Consider the following 23,180-nt stretch of genomic DNA (forward strand, 5'->3'; position numbering starts at 1 on the left):
GTCCTTAATGTACTGTTATCTCTTATCTCTTTTGTTGTCCTTGGTTATCTCATATTGTTACAGTATTTCACCTGGTTATCTGATATGCTGTATATATGTGCATTTGGCTATTTGAAGTCAGATAGGGAAGGGAGGAAAACAAGATGAGGGGTGGGGAAGGGGGGAGGGAAATGGGGACCAAGACATGAGAAAGGGTATCAATGTATGTGAATATAATGTAACCCTTCTATTAATTACAATAAAAAATATATGAAAAAACTCAAATAATAGTCGATTTGTAAAACCCTTAAAAAAATAAAAAGCCAGAGAAAATGAAAAAATCAGCCTTCTAAGAAGGTCTAGAACCAATAAACTCCATCTTTAATTATTCAACAAAATGTCAAGCTGGAGATGTGGCTCCATACACACACCTGTTCTGTGGCTCAAGCCTACAATCCTAGATGTTAGGGAAGAATAACTCAAAAGGATCATGGCTCAAGACCAAACTAGGAAAACAGTTCACATAACCCATTGGAACCAATACGGTAGTGGGTACCTGTCATCCCCGTTATACAAAAAGCTGAGATGCGGCAGATTGCAGTTCTAGGCCAGTCTAAGAGGAAAAGTTCAAGAAACCTCATCTGAACAGAAAAATCTAGGCCTAGTGGCCTGTCATCCAAGTAGGAAGTATGAACAGGAGGATCATGGTCCAAGCCCACATTGGCAAGAAACAAAATCCTACTTCAAAAGCAACCAGAGCAGGGCCAAAAGTGTAGCCCACTGGTGAGTGCTTGCCTAGCATGCACAAAGCCTTGGGTTCAATTCCTCAATACCACATACACAGGAAAAAGCCAGACATGGTACTGTGGCTTAATGTTAGTCTTCAGAAAGCCCAAGGACAGTGTCTAGGCCTTGAGTTCAAGTCCTGGGGGGAGGGGGAGAAAGTAACCAGAGCATTAAGGGCTCAAGCACAGTAGAATGCCTGCTTAGTAAGAGAACAGCTCTAAGTTTAAATTAGTACAAAATTAGAAAGCCTGTGAGCATCCAAACTTAGAAAAGAACAGTATTAAGCAAGTATTTGGAGACCCAATTTCAAATTTTATGGCATTAGGAACAACACATGTTATTTCATGAGCCTTCTGTAGAAACATGAAAGGTGCACACAAAGGTGCACCAATATTAAGTATATATCTGGATCATTTTTACAATTAAAAAGTACTATAGATACAAAGTAATAGGAGAGATAAACCTTTCTAGACACATGTTTCCCATAGGTAACCATTATTTTTACTTCTGGTACCATAAATGCACTTTGTCCTTTTTCAAACTTTCTATAAATGGAATCAGAGTATGTACTCTGGGAGCTCGTTTTATTAATGCAGATTATATGTCTGTGGTATTCATCCATGTAATAGGGAATAATAGTAGTTTAAAACATTTCAATGCTATACATAATATTTCACCATAAAAGTATATCTAAAATAAGCCAGGTGCCAGTGGCTCTTGCCTGTAATCCTAGCTAATTAGGAGGCTGAGATCCGAGAATCACAGTTTAAAGCCAGCCAGGACATGAAAGTCCGTGAGACTCTTATCTCCAATTAACCACCAGAAAATCAGCAGTGGCGCCGTGGCTCAAGTGATAGAGCACTAGCCTTGAGTTGAGGCACTCAGGGACAGTGCCCAGGCCCAGATTTCAAGCCTCACAATTGACCAAAAAAGAAAAAGAAATAAGAGTTCTGGATAACTGACTCCTACACATATCAACAATATGCATGGGTAGCTGATTACTATTTAACTTGCACACATTTAAATTCAAGAAAGAGTTTGGACCAGCCAGGCTGAGTAGGAGGCTGTGAGGACTGAGTTGACTGGCATGCCACACTAGACTGAGTGGATCATTCTGTTTTGTCATATAATATATCTGTAACAAGACTGAACAGGAGCACTTGTCTTGAATGTGAGCAATCCTCACCTACTTGCAGATTAGCCTGCCGGCATAACTCTTTAAGTCTTCTGATCTCAGAAAGTAAGATGAGTTTCCATAGGGATGAAGGATCCATTCCTCTGACCTATACTCTGCAGCAATGTGCTCTATGATGAGGCCCATTTCAAGTGAGATGCAAATCCTCTATCATGTGTTCCAGGAGAGGCTCTTTGGGTATCCTCTATCTCACTCTACAGATTGTGGATATTCTCTGGGTTGTACAGTCTCCTTTCAAATCTTTTCAATAAGGGAACTTTTGGGGTAACTTATGTGACCCTCCTGAAGATGATCTACTAAGAAACATTATCAGAGTGGCCTTATCACTATCTTACCTTTGCTTAGTTCACACCAGCATTCAGTATTTTCAGAAAAAAACCCAAGACTTCAGTTAAAAAGAATTTTTTTTTTGCCAGTCGTGGGGCTTGAACTCAGGGCCTGAGCACTGTCCTTGATTTCTCAAGGCTAAAGCTCTACCACTTGAGCCACAGCACCACTTCTACCTTTTTTCTATGTATGTGGTATGGAGGAATAGAACCCTGGGCCTTTGTGAATACTAGGTAAGTACTCTACCCCTAGGCTAAACTCCCAGCCCCGTCAAAAATAATTAAAAAAAAAATTATCTCTGACCTAACAGAAAAAGAAATTGTAAAGGCCCTTGAGAGTTAAAAACTAGAGTGGTATCAAATGATCTGCAAACTTAAAGGGATTGCTTGTTGTTACATGTAAATCTGGTTCATTTAGAAGCAGAAAGCCTTTTCTTTTAATGCAATAACCTGTTTACATATTGTGAACTCCAGTGAAGCATAAGAACAATTATTAAGAAGATAATTCCTAAACATATTATAAACAACACTTACTGTTGATTGTGTTTGTGCCATGTATTCACCCTCCATTTTATTCAGACGTACATTTGTGTCCTGAAGCAATTCTTGAATATTCTCAGTGTGTTGTTTTTGAAGCTCAAACTTTTCCTTTTCCATTTCTGCTACAGCATTGTGGAGCTACACAATGAAATTGAGATTCTCATTAATATCAAATAGTATTTTGCAATTCAGAAAAAAATCCCTAATATTTCTATTTATATCTACATGGTAAAACATACAACAAAAATAGAAAATACACAAGTAAGCATTAAGTAAAAATATATAAAACATAATTAGTTTGGATAGTATGCACAAAGCCCTGGGTTCAATCCCACACTGTAAAACAGCATGATTAAGAAACAGTTTTGTTTTCTTCTTTCTTGACGGTTTTAGTGGATGAGCTGGTATTATAGGAAATTATCTGCCATAGGTATAAATAGCAAATAAATCAGATAAGCAACATAATATCTCCATTACGCATTAATAACAGTCTGAAAAAAGTAAAAATATTTATAAGGAATATTATCTACTGTTCGTTTTATTAAACATAAAAGGTCATGTGATATTAATGCTAAAAACTGTTCTCCCTTACTCAGACTCCAAATCAGAAACTTTTAGCCATCCTATCATCTACACAAACAACTCAAAGGTTGTACCTATACATCAAATAGACTGAGTACAATGACTGAGAAGTACTATGTTTTATGTAAGTCATGTATAAGAATCTTTATTGATAAAGAATAGTACATATATACTGCAAAATGGAAATAGACAAAGGCAAATACAGAAGGTCCAGAAGAGGTTCAGTGACAGCTTTTGAAGAGAACTGAGCTTATGTTCTCAGCCTTGAAGTCACTTCTCCATTTTATTTCCTAAATCACTCACTAGATGGGAAGAACAGGAGACCACAAGTCTCAATGATATGTCTGAGGGACATATCATAAATGAGGATGGGACAAGAAACAAAGGTATAATAAGGCAATTTCATAACACTGGTTATATGACAAGTATGGCTTAGTCACAGCCATGCAAGCAGATATTTGGGTTTTACAAACTCAAAATATATGGTGTTTTAGACTTTTATATAGTTCTCCAAATCTCTGATAAAGTTCATATTTTTGCAGAAATGTCTGAAATGTACATTTTTAAGCCAGTTTCACCTCAAGCATTCAAAAGTCAGTCCTTTAACTTGTAGAAGATCAACACAAAACCATAGGACCAACATTTGTATTTTTCATATGCAACTAATTATGACATCTCCTAGTAATGCTGTCCACATCAAAAATAAGTTTCAGAAACAAATTATAGTCTTTATTATATTATGCTGTCTAAAATTTCAAGAAAGAAATAAATCATAAATTAAAACTTATTTTCCTTAAAAATCTATTAGCTATCACTCTGGAAAGCAGTGTAGAGGTTTCTTAAAGAACTGAAAATTGATCTTCCCTACAATCCCACCATACCACTCCTGGGCTTCTTATCCTGAACATCATAAGGACATGATAAGGACATCTGCTCAGCTATGTTCATCTCTGCACTATTCACAATAGCCAGGCGATGGAAACAATCCAGATGCCCTACTGCAGATGAATGGATACAGAAAATGTGGGAATTCTACATAGCCAACAGACAAGATAAAATAATGGCATTTGCAGGGAAGTGGATGAATCTAGAGCGAATCATGTTGAATGAGACAAGTCAAGACCAAAGGAACAAAAGGCACATGGTATCCTTAATATGTGGCTATTAGATCCAAACAGTACAAGAGCAATGACTCAATATTTGCATACCCAATGCTATGGACATGGTACTGGAAATATAAACACAACTACATAGATACAAAAATCTATGACTCTATAGACACAATGTTTTATTACATAGATTAATATGTATCTATGACATACAAACCCTCAGCCTAATTTTAATTATGTTCTAAAATCTAAGTGCCAGTGATTGTATATAGAGATTACCTTCATGAATACTTGTTTGTTAAATACATCATTTGAAATATGATGTAAAAATCAATGTTAATAAATTCTTTAATAAAAAAATAAAAGTCAAACATTAAAAAAATCTATTGTCTGTGACCAAAAAAAAACCCTTCAGAATATTAATAAACCTAAGTCAAAAGTTTGTTTTCTAGCCATGCCCAAGTAGCTCACACTTACAATGCTAGTTATTCAAGAGGCTGAGATCTGGAGGACTTCGGTTTAAGACCAGCAAAAGCAGAGGAGTTTGCTAGATTCCATTTCCCAAATAATCAGCCAAAAACAAGGCTGGAGGCATGGCTCAAGTGGTAGAGGACTAGGTTAGTAAGCATGAAGCCCCTGAATTCAACCTCCTTCTCCCCCCAAAAAAGATATGCAAAAAATAGTGAAAATTATTTTATATACCACAGATTTCTAGAAATATATCAAAACATAAAAAGTACTTATTTTTGGTCTACATGTTTATAAGATTTTAAAATACGTTTCAATATATTCTGTTAAATTACTTTTGTAGATTATTTTTTATTGTTAAATGGATTTATCTGAAGCATGCACATTTGTATTTTTGGTACTATTTTAGGGAACTCACCTTTTTCTCCCAATCATTATTGAGAGATTCTGCACTTTGTTCACATATCTTTTTGAGCTCTGTAATCTGGTTTTCCTTAGTCTCTCTGATAACTTGGCAATCACGTATAAGGGCCTGAACTGTCAAAAATGATGAAAATATTGTTAAGCTAGCTCTAAAAACCACATAAGAGTTTATGCACACAAAACATAGCTAATCGTTAAGAGCTGCAATACAGTTTTTCACAAATCTTCTTGATTTTCTCTTTCTAATGGTTTCTTTATTTTTTGCTATTTTCCCCATTACTCTATCATGCAAAGCCTTGACTGAATTTGCCCTTACTTTACCTCTAGAAAGTTTTAAAACTGTGATGAGTATCAAGTATCTTCCCACTCTAATGGTTTCTCTGTCACTTTAACAAGAAAAATGCAATAGTGCAGTCCAAAAATCATTCTAAAAGTTTTCCTTTCCTAAATCAGGAAAAAGGCCAGGTGCCTTAGAGGGAAACTAGCTAGTCATGATCCAACAATTCTCTATCCACAGCTCTTTGCTTTTTGATATCTTAAACCTGCAGTGTAAACACACCAGTTTATGTGAAGATTACTGAGAAGATTCACCCCATTGATGGATACTTACAAAAGGTCAGAAAGTAAAATGTGCCTTCAAAATTTCGGCCATTAAAATAAAATACAAATACATATATAAAGATTTATGTAACCATACATCACCTTTCTTTTCAAGCTTTCTTATAGTCTCCTCAGTTTCATTTTGTTTTGTTCTATAGAAAGCTTTCAGTTCTTCTATTTCATTATTCTTTCTTTCTAGAATCTGAAAATTAATAGAAAATGCCAGGAATACAGGATTAAGTAGAGAACTTACAATTTTTTAATGATCTAAATACTTTGCAAGTCTATCTTAGTCAATTTTATAAATATATCCCCCTAACTAAAATTGTAGAAAAATGATAGCACATTAAGAAAATCATTAGGATAGATTGGTAAATTACTGGGATAGGTGGTGGAAGAGGTAATGTACTACCACTCTGGAAAGCTGTTTGGAGGTTCCTCAAAAAACTAAACACACACCTTCCCTATAATACCACTCCTAGGCATCTATCCTAACCATCATAACCCAGGATATGACAAGGACACCTGCGCAGCCATGTGCATTGCTGCACTGTTCACAATAGCCAAGCGATGGAAACAACCTAGCTGCCCCACTAGAGAGTAATGGATACAAAACATGTGGTACATATATACAATGGAGTTCTGCATAGCCCAGACAAGATAAAATAATGGCATTCGCTAGGAAGAGGACAGAACTAGAGTTGAGTGAGATAAGCCAAGACCAAACGAACAAAATATATGTAGTCTCCTTGACATTAAAGGTATTAGATCTAAACAATATAAGAGCGATGACTCAATACTCAGGTACTCCATTGACATGAATTTAGAAATATAAAATATGTATATAGACATATAGGTCTATGATAGGATATCTATTCTATAAACATAAATTGATATATAAATCAACATGTATCTATGACATACAAAGACTCAGCTTAATTTTAATTATGTTCTTAAATTTATGTGCCAGTGTTTGCATATAGAGATTTTTTTCTTGAATACTTTTTAGAACATGACATTTTTAAACTCAGTGTTAATAAAAAATCTTAATTAAAAAAAGATGCATTGTACTCACAAACTGACATGTCAAATTAAAACCCCTTGGTATAACTAGTTAAAAATAATTTTTTAAAAGATTTCATAAGAGTAAGGCACTACATAATGGTGGCTCATATCTGTAACCTTCTTGAGGCTAAGGTCTGAAGATTATGGTTCAAAGTCAACCCAGGCAAGAAAGTCCATGAGACTTACCTCCTCTTAACCACCAAAAAGGTAGAAACAGGACTGTAGTTAAAGTGGTAAAGCACTAGCCTTGAGCGAAAGACTAGATGCCATAAAAATATTACAAGAAGGAATACGGGAAACAAACACTAGGCCTTCTAGGCACAGGTCTAATCTTAGAAACTAAAAATCCAGAATCACAACAAATCAAAGAAAATCTGGATAAATGGGATTATATCAAGCCAGGGCCTGGTGACTCATGCCTGTAAATCTAGCTAGCTACACAGGAGGCTGAGATCTAAGGATCACTGTTCAAAGCCAGCCCAGGCATGAAAGTCTCCCAGGCTCTTATCTGCAAATAACCACCAGAAAACCAAAAGTGGCACTGTGGCTCCAAGTAGTAGAGCAATAATCTTGAGCTGAAGAACTCAGGGACAACATGCAGGCCCAGAGTTCAAGCCCCACAACTGAACAAAAGAAAAAAAGATTGTATCAAACTGAAGTGCTTCTGCACAGCAAAGGACATCACTAACAAGATATATAGAAAGCACACAGAATAGAAAGTTTTTACCAGCTATGCATCAGACACAGGCTCAAAAAAGTAAACCTTCAAAAACCAATGCTCAAAAACTCAACAATCCAATCAATAAATTCTGGTGGGAATGTGGCCAAAAAGAACTCTACACCCACTCTGGAAAGCAATGTGGATGTTACTCGAAAGAGCTATCCTATGACTAATACAACATTGATACTCACTTAACACTATGTTGAATATAAACCTTGCAATTTGGGGGATGGAGGAGAATAAGGAAGGCTAAGCTGGAGAAAATGAGGGATGGGATAGCAATGTTTAAAAGAAATGTATTCATTAACCTTACTTAAGTAAATTTAAGCCCATCACCTTTTGGGTTTGGGTGTGTGTGTGTGTGTGTGTGTGTGTGTGTGTGTGTTTAAGCACTATCCTATGGCCTAGCAATCCTACTCCTGGGCATTTATCCAACAGAACACACCACCACACTAAAGCCACCATCACAATCATATTTATTGCAGCATTGTTTACCATGGCCAAGATATGGAATCAACCAGAGGACTCTCAGTGGATGAATGGATCAAGAAAATGTGAGATATATATATATATATATATATATATATATATATGAGAATTCTATTCATCCATCAGAAAGAATGATATTGTTCCTTTTGTAAGGAAATGTAAAGACTAAGAAAAAATTATATTAAGTGAAATAAGCCAGAGACAAAGAAACATCAGTTGTATGGTTTCCCTCATTTGTGATAGCTAGAATGTTCAGATATTTCTACAAGTAAACATACTAATTTGTTAATATATAAGCACATATATATCAATATCTATTCACACAGGGACATACTAAATTATATAGATCTCTAGACATTCATACATTGAAGCCAAAGGAGGATATTCATAGGAGTAGATAACGAAGGCTCAATAGCTACGTGCATATGATCATATAAAATAACATTTTATAAAATGAACTCCGAGAAAAGGAAATAGTTGTTTTTTTTTTAGTTTCTATTGTTTTGTTTTTCTTTTGTTTTATTTGTTTGTATCTGCAAGGGTAAGAGGGACACAGAAAAAGTGGAACAAAGGGTAAGCAAATACAACAGTGGTACTCACAAGACAACATGTAGAAAATGAACTGTACATCTTGTGGGTGGGGATGGGAAAGAAAAACTGGGAAAGAGCAAGGGAAGTGGAAACATGGTTCAAAAAAATTATACTCATTACCATAACTGTAATCCCTTTATATACCACCTCTACAATAACAATAAATAAAGTAAAATTTTATAAAGTTTAGGCATAGCATGCAGGCCCTAAGTTCAAGCCCCAGTACTGTTACACATGTGTGTACGCGCACATGCACACACACACACACACACACACACACACACGCACAAAGATTTCACAGGAAACAGAAAACATTTAAAATACTTTGCCCCATTCTATTAGCTAGTCACTAGCAGTGGTTGACTACTAGAAATAATTGCCTATGCTTGTATTTAGTAATAAGTAAATAAATACTTATAAGGAAAAGAAAAAGTGTTAAATATAGTAGAAAAACCTAAAATATGTTATATGTCTCAATTTTCACCTACCAAATTTTAAGAAGAGTATAAATAATAAATTAGGTTGTTCCCTTAAATAAAACTCAGAAATTAAATTGTCATAAAATGGCAGGGAGAAGCCATCAGAAACTTGACATGTTGGGACAACATAATTTGCTCCACTACATTGGAATAGAAAATCTTAAGGTCAGTGTCTCCCTGAGTCCTCCCACGCCTTGGTGCACACAACATGAATTTCCAGGCATATAGAAGATGACATAAGCCTCCTTACATTTAGCTCTGCTACTGTGAAATAGATAAAAAGAACTCATATGTATCAAAACTGCACAAATTTTATGTTATTTATATATACTGTGCGAGATGTTTTAACTCTAATCATTTAATATACTAATCATTATTTTATACTTCAAAATATATTTAAACACTAAAATCACAGAAATACAAATGCAGGTAAGTTAGCCCACAAAGCAAACAATACTAAAAGTAAAATTTTAGTTAGAGCAAAAAGTAGTATTTGCCTTTAAGATTTAAGGAGAGACAAAGGGAAAGAATTAAATATTTTAAACTCTCTGGGCCAGGAGTGTAGTCTACTGGTAGGGTATTCACCTATCATGCACAAAGCCCGGGTTTGGATTCCCTGAAAACACATACACAGAAAACTCTGTGGCGCTGTGGCTCAAGTTGCACAGTGTTAGTCTTGAGCAAAAAGTATCTAAGGATAGTACCCAGGCCCTGAGTTCAAGCAAAAAGAAGGAGGAGCAGCAGCAGCAGCAGCAGCAGCTTTCTAATATGCAACCAGTTATTCCCTTCTTTGAAGATGAGTTAAATGTGTACCTGATTAAATACTAATATTATCTGCCTTTAAGAAGCTTGAGGTTGTCAGAGGGCTACAGGGTTTTCATAGGGTGAAAGGACACCAGGGTGTTTCACTAAAATAGAAATGTTTCAGTGCATATATAATGCTGTGACTTCTCAGCCACTGCCTTTCAATGTCTTCTCTTCTGTTCTGATCTGATTTGAGGTAAGATCTCTCTTTGTAGCCCAAAGTAGCCTAGAACTCACTGTATTATGGCATCAGCCTTGCCAATGCTGACATTACAGGTATGGATCACGCTTGACTTACACCTCTGTCTCTGGTTGCTTTGTTTTGTATTTTTGTTTGTTTGTTTTCTGTGTGTGTGTGTGTGTGTGTGTGTGTGTGTGTGTTTAAATTTAATTTTTGTCAAGGTGATGTACAGAAGGGTTACGGTTATATAAAGTAGTGAATGATATACTGTATATATGCTTATTTGGTTATTTGAAACAGGACAGGGAAGGGGGAAAACAAGATAAGGGGTGGGGGTTGGGGAAGGAAAATGGGGACCAAGACATGAGAAAGGGTATCAATGTTTGTGAAGTAATGCACCTTCTATCTGGTGAATATAATGTAACCCTTCTATTAATTACAATAAAAATATATACAAAAATAAAATAGTGAGTACATTATTTTTGTATTTTTATTGTAATGTAGGCATATAGGAGTCAGAGTTATATTAAGTGAATACATTTCTTATCAAACATTTTTATTTTTTAAGTTATTATTGTAAAGGTGATGTACAGAGGGCTTACAGTTATATAAGTCAGGTAATGAGTACATCTCTTTTGAACAGTGTCACCTCTACCCTCATTTTTTTTTCAGTTTTTTTTTCCTCCAACAGTACAGCAGTCTCTATTTGGATCCGTGGTGGGTATTTAAAATAAACACATAAGCTTGGGAGCATAATTTATGTGGTTGTGCACTTGCATACACATAGCCTTGGGTTCAATTACCAATGCCAAAATCAGAACAAAACAAAACACAAACACATAATCAAATCACTAACATTTTAAATCATTACTAAAATAAAATACTAAGTCAAGTTATATGGAACATAGCCACAAATTATTATTTTGATTGAGCCTCTGTAGGAAAAAAAATTTTATCTGAAAGTATTTCAAGATTAGAAATCCCAAATTTCAATGAGCTACTCAAAAAAGTAACCATCATTGTTAGTTCTACCGTTACATTGAATAGCCACCCACATCAAACAGAACTAAGTCTAGGAGTTCCTTTTTAATTAAAAAGAAAGTTAAGTATAATGGCTCACACATTAAATTGCAGCTACTCCAGAGGCTGAGATGGACTGGGCACAAGTTCAAGACTAGCCTTGGAAACATAATGCTGACCCTGTCCCAAATTAACAAATTTAAAGGAAAAGGATAATTATGAGAAAACTGAAAGGCTATTAGGATGAAACAAACTATTTACCACTGACATGTTATTTCAAATTTCATAAGGGGTAATGATAAAATAAAGATTTCAAAAGCTATAAAAAGTCACTCACATCTAGCTACTTAGAGGCTGAAATCTGAAAATTGCAGATGGAAGCCAACCCATACTGAAAAATCTGAGACTCAATCTCCAATTAACCAGCCAAAAAAAAAAAAAGCTAAATGGGAGATGGGAGGTTTGGCTCTAGTGTTAGAATACCAGCTGAGCAATAATAATCAGCCAAGAGAGAGTATAAGGCCTGGTACCCTGCCCCCAAAAGTTATGAGAAACCCAGTCCTAAAATAATGGTTGAGGAACTAAAGGGCAATGTAAAAGGAGTGAAATAACACAGTTTTGTCAATAAAGCTTACAAATCAACTGGTGCTATGTGTGATGTTACCTTAGCAAATCTCATTAATGACATACGCTATCATAAAGTACATAATGAACCGATAAAGATACAAACACATGAATCATGAAAAAACCTAGACTATTTTAAATGTTCAATAACAATGGAAATAAATTATGTATATCTCACCTTCTGAACATCACCATCATGTTTCTGTTGTAGTTTAAGCTTTTCTTCATGAAATTTTGCTTCCATCATTTTTGTCTTCATGTCCAACTTGAAGGAAAAAATTTAAAGATCTTATTAATTTATTCTTACTCTTGTGAAAAAAATTACACAATTATATTTTTTAAAACTCATGGTCAGGCAGGGTAGCACACACTTATCATCCCAACTAAACTGGAGGCAAAAGTAGGAATGTTGAGGTCCAAGACCAATCTGGGAAAAAGCAAGAGATCTTATTGAAAAATAAGCTTAAATAAATCACATCCCCAGCAAAGACAGCCAAGGATGTGACTCAAATGGTAGAGTGCTTGCCTGCAAGTCCAAGTTCAAGTCCCTGAGATCAAATTCCAATACCAGTAAAAAAAAAAAAAAAATGGGGGTGGGGAGTCAAGGGGGCTTGAACCCTGGGCCTGGGCGCTGTCCCTGAGTTCTTTAGCTCAAGGCTACCACCCTACCTTTGAGCCACAGCCCCACTTCTTGTTTTCTAGAGATTAATTGGAGATGAGTTTCACGACTTTGTAGTGCCCTGGCTGGCTTTGAACTGCGATCCTAATATCTCAGCCTACTGAGTAGCTAGAATTATAGGTATGAGCCACCACAATTGGCCCAGTAAATTTTTTTAAATAACATTTTCTATAAAAAATATTTAATTTGCTAAGCCACAGGCTTAACAATAACATTATATATACCAATCTACTGACTATGTTCTTTCTTTCAATAGCTTCTGAAGTAATTAAAAATCTCAAACTAAATTTCACTTGGTTAGTGAAACTGACAACATGTTAATTACAGATTTTTTAGTTATCCCCATCTCCTTCCAAAAAGCCAGTTTATATTAGTATTCTGCTTTTATATTTAAATCCACATAATATTCCAGACTTTTTCATTTTATTAGTTCTTTTCCAACCTTTTTCTCTTTGTTCATATATACATGCATATTTAAAAACATTTGTACTAAACTATACATTGATATGACAATTTAAGAATATTTATAAAAATATGGCAGTCTTCTGACAAACATGTAACTAATCAGCTTTTCAGTTTCCTTTCTTTGGCATCATGAACCTAGCTCCCTCAAGCCATTCCTTAATGCCTCCTATCCTCTCTGCTAGCCCTATGTGTAATATTGTTCTGAGCAATGTCAGCATATATGTGATCAATGCTGAATGATAATGCATGCACCCCTGGAATTTAAAAATGAAAAAAGCACAGCAATTATAGGTTTCAAAAAGAGTAGCATAAAATGTATTACTTGAATGCAAAAATACTTGGCCACCTAATACATTATATTTAAAAGAATATGGATGGGAGCTGGGAGATCACACCTGTAATCCTAGCTACTCTAGAGACCGAGATCTGAAGATCATAGTTCGAAGTCAACCTAGAAAGCAAAGTCAATGAGACTCTTATCTCCAATAAACTACTCAGAAATAGTGCCATGGCTCAACTGGTGGAATGCCAGCCATGAGCAAATAGAACTCAGGGACTATGCTCAGGCCATGAATTCAAGCCCCAGATCAGTATCAAAAAATAAAAAATGTGCACTGGGAATTGGCAGACCTATTTCTACCTCTATTTCTGATTAACTACTAAGAGCAAGTATTGGCTATTGTGATCTAGGACATCACCACCACTATAACCACTATTAAGAGATAAAAAGTTAACTCTTACGCAAAAGGAAACATTCTGCATGTTCCTCTTCTCTGTGCCTAACTCAGTGATCTCACTCTATGGGTATATCTTTTACAAAACCAATACTGAGTACAATTAACAAGAAATAAAGCCAGTCATGATGGCCTATATTTATAATCTTAGTCAGGAGGCAGAGACAGGAGGACTGCGTGTTTGAGGCAAAGCCAGGCAACTGACCTCAAAAACAAAACCCAAACAGGATTAAGTGGTACAACACCTGTTTGACATAAATGAGGCTCTGGGTTCAATCCTCTTGTTCAATTTAATAAAAACAAAGAATTAGCAAGCCAGCTTTATAGGATATAATTCATTGATAGATCTCTGTATAATATCTTCACACTTTTGAGGATTAACCCTAAATACCTTGTGGCTGTCTATCATACCCCGAACACCCCATTTAGGGAAAGAAAGAGAGAAGGAAAGAAAAAGGGAGACAGAGACAGAGAGACTATATACTAGTTTCAGCATCACTTACAGTTAGAAACATCAGGACTCTTTATTCCTAAAACTGTCACTGTATATTTCCTTAGAAGAGGACATTTCCATAACCACAACAGTTATCAAAATCAGTACGTTAATAAGATATATTACCCACTGAAAACTTTATGGATTGTCACAATAATGTTATTAAGGGCTTTTATTTTCCATATCCAGGATCCAGATCCAATCCAGGATCATGAGTTATTTTGTAATAGGGGATAGAGTGAGGGAGGTCATGGGGCTTGAACTCTGGGCTTGAATGCTGTCCCTGAGCTCTTCAGCTCAAGGCTAGCACTCTACTACGTTGAGCCACAGTGATACTTTTTCTAATTTTAAGGTTTGGTTTTAATATCTATATACATATATACCTGTTAGTGTACATATGTGGCTTAAAGTGGTAGATGCTAGCCTTGAGCAAAAGAGCTCAAGGATAGTGCTCAGACCCTGAGTTCAAGCCCCATGACCAACAATAAATAAATTAATTAAATAAATAAAATTAAGGAAAATAAAAACTAAGCCTTATTACACATTCTTTATTTGTAGGAAAGTAATAGTGAGCTGTTAGGCTAAGCAGAGAGGCCCTACATAAAATAGGATATGAATGCCATTGTAAAACTCAATGTGTATTTGTAAACATGGAACTAGGTAAATGGAGATGAGTGGGTTTGGGAGAGATGAGGAAGAATGAGGGTGACATTGATGCACTGCATTCATGAACTGGCATTTTGAATTGATATTCCTTTGTATCACTACTTAAGGAAAAAGTGAACATTGATATACTCCATTACTACAACCACCATTGTTCTGCTGATCCTTATCACTCATCTCCTGTTAGAGTTTAGTTCGGTACTGAAATACTCACCTAAGTGATTTGCATCATGAAAAAATAATGTGGAATTAAGAATTACTTGGGAAGCCAGGCGACAGTGGCTCATGTCTATAATCCTAGCTACTTAGGAAGCTGAGATCTGAAGATCACGGTTCAAAGCCAGCCCAGGCTGGAAAAGTCCCAAAGACTCTTTTCTCCAATTAATCATTGGAAAACTGGAAGTGGCACTGTGGTTCAAAGTAGTCCTTTGAATTCAAGGACAGTGCTCAAGCCCAGAGTTCAGGCCCCACAACTGACTCCCCCCCCCCAAAAAAAAAACTGATTGAGATCCATGGAAAGAAGAAATTCTCACTCCATTTGACCAAATTTCTAGGTTTCATGACCAGAGGATTCCCTCAGACAGTTACCTAAACCCCAGGATTAAGCAACCCAGTTCTAGTAAAAGAAGTTTAAGTAGGGAGAACAGCATAACTTCACAGTAATAAGCATATACACATTCATCCTATGGAAATCACATTGCTAAAATAAACTGAATTTGATTTTTACATGGCTTTCTTACAAATCTGTTTTGAAAGTGCCTCTGAAATTTCTGCTTAAAACTTTAAAACTTGTTTACACGATCCATTAAGCACTTTCTGAAGTATTTACATAAAAAAAAAAAACAGTTCAAAGTTTTGGACATTCCTGCGAAGTGAATAAAGCTGATGAATACATTCACTTATTTAATATAGAAGTCTTCTTGGGTACAAAGATTTCTGTTATAATTAGCCATTGCTCATTTTACACAATATTTACATACTTTCAAATACTCACTCAGCTATTTAACATTACTCCTACAGAGGTCAGAGGATCTGATTTCTTTCTTTCTTTCTTTCTTTCTTTCTTTCTTTCTTTCTTTTTTTTCTGCCTGTTCTGGAGCTTGAATTCAGCACCTGTGAACTATCCTTAGACACTTTTTGCTCAAGGCTAACACTTTGCCACTTGAGCCACAGCACCCCTTCTGGCTGTTTCTGTGTATATGGTTTCAAGGAATCAAACTCAGGGCTTTGTGCATGCTATGTGGGCACTGTTTCACTAGGCTACACTCCTGACCCAGAGGATCTGATTTCTGTTTTACATGTACAATTTTAATGATTGATATCAAAACTAATGGAATATCAAAATAAAAAATAAAACAGAATAATAATTATTAATAACTATAAGGAAAAGGTATTAGCTAGTTAGACAGACATCATTCACACATTATAAAATAACAGATACAATAGTTCACCCCTGTAGTCTCAGCTACTTGGGAGAGTGAGGCAGGAGTTTAACTTGAGCCCAGGAGTTTGTGGTCAGCCTAAACAACACAAGTAACTATCACAATCATGTAAACAGAAAGGAATACACAAAATTTTGAAAAAGCACAGAATCACTCCACAAATTCTATAAGCTTTCAATGAAGTTTAGAATGTACCACTGTAATATTATTGAAATATCATTTATCTTTGTTTAATGTATCTAGTTTACTTCATTTAGTATACCTAGGTAGCAACTAAACCACAGCATATAAATGTCTGAAACATTACTATTACCATTTCTCCCTATCTATCGACCATATCTAAAACATTATCAACAATAAATGATAGCTAATCATGGTATTTGCTTAGTCTATTTTCTCAATTTCAATTATCTTCAAACATCAAGATGCAAATAATCACACTACCTAAATTCAAAGAATTTTGTTACTTACTAGTGGGAAAAAATTATATGCTAGGAATGAGTAGGGTCCTCCAATGGACCCTACTCACAAAATGTTAACCTGAAACATTCTACAAGGCCCATTGTTATCAATTATGTCTATAACCTTAACAAAAACAAAAAGTCATCTGTGTTATCTTATCCCAGGGATTAGAGATATATGAAGTCCTCCTAAACAAGGATTTTAAATACTTCAGAACTCATCACATTCAAAAAAGTGACATTTAAACATTTTGCACAAAGTATACACTGATATTTTTCTGTATAAGTACCGTGCGCTGATTGCACCACTGGAGCACCTACACTGATATTTTTCTATTTAAAAATTGTGTGCCAAAGATATGGAACCAACCTAGATGCCCTTCAGTTGATGAGTGGATCAACAAGATGTGGTATTTATATACAATGGAATTCTATGCTACTGTCAGAAAGAACAACATCGCCCCATTTGTAAGGAAATGGAAAGACTTAGAAAAAATCATATTAAGTGAAGTAAGCCAGACTCAAAGGAACATAGGCTCAATGGTTTCCCTCATTTGTCATAATCAGAAACCTTGGGCTCTCCTAGCAGAGATTTGTAATAGAGCAAAACCTAGATACATAAGGCCATACAGTGTGACTCAAAATGAAAGGACCTCCAGGATAAGGAAACAAAAGCCATATAATGATTGACTGTTGTCCTTAATGTACTATGTTATCTCTCATCTCTTTTGTTATCCTTGGTTATCTCATATTGTTACAGTATTTTACCTTGTTATCTGATATACTGTATCTATGTTTATTTGGTTATTTGAAATAGGATAGGGAAGGGAGGAAAACAAGATGAGGGGTGGGGTTGGGGGAGGGAAATGGGGACCAAGACATGAGAAAGGGTATCAATGTTTATGAAGTAATGCGCTCTCTATCTGGTGAATATAATGTAACCCTTCTATTAATTACAATAAAAAATATATGAAAAAAATTGTGTGCCAGGAGTTTGGCCTAGTGGTAGAGTGCTTACCTAACATGCACAAAGACCCAGGTTTGGTTCCTTGGTACCACATACAAAGAAAAGCCAGAAGTGGTGCTGTGGCCTAAGTGATAGAACTCTAGCCTTGAAGAAAGCCCAAGGACAGTGTTCAGGTCCTGAGTTCAAGCCCCAGGACTGGAAAAAAAATTGTTCATACACCATATGCATATGTAGTTTATATGTCATAAACAATAATATTACATGCTGAGTTAGTTTTGCTTTGTTATACTTTTCTGCATGCCTTAGTGTTTATTTGCTTCTGTACTTGAAAATCTCTTCTGCCCATTTCTTACTACATCAGCACCTGTACTGGGCACTTCACATGCTACAAGTGCAATGTGATGAAAGGCTGCTTCTATTCAGATACATCTTCCCAGTAACTCATCAAAATCTAGGATATGGTAATGATTCGGTTCTTGCCAGGATTGTATTTATAATGGAATTTCTCTGTATAGTTACTTCTAAAATTTTATAACATAGTATGTAGCAAAATTAGTTATTTCATAGAGATTGTATAATCTAGTTCTCTTATTTATTGAATCAACTAGTTACAAAGTTATCTTTTCCTGGATTTATTTAAATTATATACTTAACTGGCAGATTTATTAGAAAAGAAATATGGTTAGAAGTCAGTATCTGTGGCAAATGCTCAGAATTCAGAAATCAGAAAGCAGGAGCAGGAAAATCTTTGATTTCAAGGCCAACTTGAGCTACAGAGTGAGATCCCAATTCAAAATAAAACACAAGTAGGCAGTCCATATAAGAAAAAAAGGAACATTCTCTTTTAGTCACTGGGTAGAGGTAATATTCAAAAGAAATTTTCTGTTTTAACTCACAAAAACAACCATTTCTACCATCTGTTCTCTGAAAATTGTTGACTGATCTAAAAACTGGTATCTTTTTATTGTATTAGCCACTCTTTCATTTCCTGTGAGTTTTCCCCTTAGATTATAAATAAATAAATAAAAACAGCTGAAAGATGCTCACTGTGCCCTAATTCTGTGATGTGGACGTCAGAGAAAATGTGTTAGCAATTACAGGACAAACTAGTCCAAGATGTCTATGAATGATAGGCTAATGTTAAAATAAAGGATCATAGTCACGGAACATATGTTTTCTCACGATGTCCAAAATAAATTGAAAATATGAAAGAACCTCTTAAAACATTTTATACGTGAATTTTCAGCCATCAAAACAAAAGCAGCGAGGTTATTTAGCTCTGATAAAATACTGTAAACATCTCTGATTATCCATGTAACATATTTTTCTTGCAATAATGATTTTAAAATGGAAGTTGTGAAAAAGTAGAAATTGTGCTTATAAACTGCTGTAATTATAAAGTTTGATTTTTCAGTGTTACATATTTGAAGACTCTAAATTTTTTTTATTGATCGTAGGGCTTGAACTCTGGGCCTGGGTACTGTCCCTGAATTCTTCAGCACAAGGCTACTACCCTACCCATTGAGCCACAGCACCACTCCCAGTTTTCTAGTGGTTAATTGAAGATAAGAGTCTCATAGTCTTTAGTGCCTGGGCTAGTTTTGTACTGTGATCCTCATACCACAGCCTCCTAAATAGCTAAGATTACGGGCATGAGCCACTGCACCCAGGAAGACTCTAAATTTTAATAGAATTACTTTACTGAATGCTTTATGACACAGGTGAACTCTGAAATCTGATAAAATTCCATATTACCCACGTCTCTCTTACAGTTACTACACCCTTTATTATAAACACCACCACGTCCTCCTAAATTCTCATTTTCTGTCTTAAGTGGCTAACCTAGATTGCCAACAATGTCATAAAAAGAACCAAGAGAAATAAAAATAAAATGGGCTTGAGATTTAAATATGGAAACAGATATAAAAAGAGACAACATGAGTGTTTTTTAAAAATTTAAGAGCGACAACACAAGTGATTTTTTTTTAATTTAAGACATATAAGGTTTTAAAAAAGCATGATACAAAAACTAGTGCCAGATCAGGGATATAGCTCAATTGACTGAATGCACACTTAGCTAACATAGAGTTCTGAGTATATTCATTAGTACTGCAAAACCAAAGAACAAGATGAAATAATCAACCAAACTCTAGCCACAGAGGAAAGATGGATACATCCAACTGATGGATACCTCTGCTTAGTAAAAATGATTCATACCTGTAATCCTGGCTGCTTGAAAGGCTGAAATTGGGAGGACTAGAGTTGAGGCTAGATAACTTCTCTGTAAGATCTGGCCGTGGTACCATATATCTTATCCTAGCTATAGGGGTAAGCGTAGCATAGGTAGGTGGCACCAAGGCATGCATCCCAGCCAAAACTACATTTGGCTCAGAGGGAAAAGTGCCTGCCAAACAAGTAAGGGAACTAAGTTCAAACTAGGGAAAGAGAAGGAGGAGGAGGAGGAGGAGGAGGAGGAGGAGGAGGAGGAGGAGGAGGAGGAGGAGGAGGAGGAGGGGGAGGAGGAGGAGAGGGAGGGAGGAAAGGAGGGAGAGGCTCCTAGTTACTCAAGAGGCTCAGATCCAAGGATTACAGTTCAAAGCCAGCCCCAGCAGCAAAGTCCATGAGACTCTTATCTCCAATGACACACCAGAAAAATGGGAAATGGCACTGTGGCTCAAAGTGGTGGAGTACTAGCCTTGAGCTGAAGAGTCAGGGACAGTACCCAGGCCCAGGGTTCAAACCCCATGAATGACAAAAAAAAAAGGAAAAAGAAAGAAAAGAAACACTTCTATATAGAATGTCTATATAGTCTATTGAGACTGAACTAACAATATAAACACAGGAAAATATTTGCAAGCTAAACTGCAAAGAACTAACTTTCTTCTTATTAATAATACATACAGCTGAACTCACACTTGCCAGGCAAGTTCTGTACAATTCTCCCACTCGAGTTGTGGCCTCAGCCCTTTTTACTTCGCATTTCAGACAGTGTATGGAGCTTTTGCACAGGACTGGTTTTAGACCACAACAGTACTACCTCCACCTCATAACTGGGAATATAGGTGAAAACCACCCATTCCAGCTTGTTTATAGAAATAGAATCTCACTCACTTTTTTGCACAGGCTGGCCTTGAGCTTAGAATGTCTCTATATTGCATATAGTTAGGCTTCTAAGTGGACGGCACTATGCCCATCCTGAATTTCTTAACATATAAACTGTTCTTAGAAATCATGATGAAGACAAGTTATTTGGTATAAGAGATCCACATGTTAAATAAAGTTTAAAATACAACAAACATTGAAAAACATGCCTGTCATAAGTGTAAATATCAAAAGAAGACGTTGTCATTGCACCATCAATCAAAAAAGCTTATAATCCAGTATTAATAGCAGGCAACACAGAAAAGCTATGGCAGGGCTGAGTGGCTAGGATGGTAAGGATCAGGGCCTGATCACACTGGGAAGTGGATAGGTAGGGCTGCCTAATGGCACACAACTTTTTAGTATGAGGATATTCTTATGCACTAGCCAGTACGTGGCTTTAAATCAGACCCATGGAGGAACCAAAGGAAATATCTGCAATAAGATTGCTTGTAACAGTTATACTGTGTGCTCCTGTTTGCCCTGCTCTTGGGTATAAGATACCATATATCCCACATGCAAGGGATGCAGCACATAAATGTTGATCCTCTAAAAGCCCAAGCTGATCACAGAATAGAATGAAGGAATGTTCATAATCTGATTTTAATACATAATCACTGATGCAATCAATAATCACTTGAGATAAAACTACAGTGGCAGCCAAAGACCATACCTCCCAAAGAATGAACAGCTAGTTGCATGTAGCTCTGAGTGTTCTGTATATCATTCATCTGCTCCTCCAAAGACAGATTTTTAATCACTGTCAACTGTAAATTATTTTACCCACTTTTATATTTCCAAAGGAATTTGTGAAATGTGAATATTTAAGGGATAAACCTTAGTTGTGAGATACACTCAGCTAATTTGGCTTTTTTAAAGTGTATGCATTTTAAGGTATTTTAACATTAAAATGTGAATCTTTGTTCTTTAAACAATAAACTGCCTATTACATGTAAAGTAACATGTCTATATAAAATGCATACATATATATGTATATTTACATGTCTGTATACACACATATATTCATACAAATAACTTTAAAATAAACTCACCCTTTAGGGACAAAAAGCACCAAAAGATAACAGCTCAAAGCTGTCAGAATGGCTATGACCAAAAAGTCAAATGAAAAGTGTTGATATGGAGGTGGAGGAAAGGGAAGCTTATATATTACTAATGGGAATGTAACATAAGACAGTCATTATGGAAAACTGTAAGTTCCTCAAGAAACTAAAGTATAATTACCATTTCCCACTTCTGTGTATTATCTAAGAGATTTGTTAAACAGATGTCTGTACAACTATCTTTACTGCAAGAGTATTCAAAATAGCCACATTATAGAATTAACCCACATAATCATCAATGCATGAACAGAAAAAGAAAAAAATGGTGCATGTACTTAATGGTGTACTATTTAGCCTTTACAAAGAAAGAAATTCCATCATTTGTAACATCATGGATGGAAAAAGGAAATACAATGCTAAGTGAAACAAGCCAAACACAGAAAGGCAAATACTATATTACATGTTCTTTTTTTTTTTCCATTTTTTGGAGGGTCATGGGGCTTGAACTCAGCCTGGGTGCTGTCCCTGAGCTCTTCAACTCAAGGCTACCACCTTACCCTTGAGCCAAGCCCCATTCCCCATTTTCTAGGGGTTAATTGGAGATCAGAGTCTCAGGTCCTTTTGTGCCTGGGCTGGCTTTGACCCTTGATCCTCAGATCTCAGCCTCCTGAGTAGCTAGGATTACAGGCGTGAGCCACTGCGGCCGGCAAATACTACATGTTCTAACTTTCATGTAGAAACAAAAATAATTGAGCTCACAGAGGCAGAATGGATGGTGGCTAGTAGAGTGCTTTTCATTCAAAGGTACAATGCTTTTGATGTTTACACATTATAGAAAATAAAGGTTATAACAAAATTGTGTATCTGATTATAGCTGACAGTAAATCGCAAATACTCTGCTCACAAAAAGCATATTATTGTCATTTATCAACAACAGAGGAGCTTTATTTAGCAAGTCAATTTAACTGGTAAAATAGTAAGAATAATAAGCAAGCCAGTGGATCACATCTCTAATCCTAGTTAACTGGGAAGAAGAGACCAGGAAGATCATGCTTCAAGGCCAGCCTGGGCAAAAATAAAGATCTTAAGATT

At 35.8% G+C, this 23,180-nt stretch overlaps 1 protein-coding gene across 9 annotated transcripts in view; it reads right to left on the minus strand.

Moving 5' to 3' along the window:
- The window catches only part of Cep112 (centrosomal protein 112), a 350,634-nt gene that overhangs the window by 273,665 nt on the left and 53,789 nt on the right, over positions 1–23,180 (minus strand). For all 9 annotated transcript variants that reach the window (XR_016538284.1, XM_090349879.1, XM_090349880.1 and 6 more), the window contains 4 exons: positions 12,161–12,247; positions 6,111–6,210; positions 5,404–5,522; positions 2,821–2,964 (listed from right to left, as the gene is read on the minus strand). Coding sequence is in view for 8 of the 9 variants with exons in the window: in XM_090349879.1 (XP_090206005.1) it covers positions 2,821–2,964; positions 5,404–5,522; positions 6,111–6,210; positions 12,161–12,247 (450 nt within the window). In the remaining variant the exon portion in view is untranslated. The remainder of the gene's footprint in view (positions 1–2,820; positions 2,965–5,403; positions 5,523–6,110; positions 6,211–12,160; positions 12,248–23,180) is intronic.

This window comes from Megascapheus bottae, chromosome 17 (assembly GCF_031878675.1).
Source record: "Megascapheus bottae isolate mThoBot1 chromosome 17, mThoBot2.hap1, whole genome shotgun sequence".
NCBI classification, from domain to species: Eukaryota; Metazoa; Chordata; class Mammalia; order Rodentia; family Geomyidae; genus Megascapheus; species Megascapheus bottae.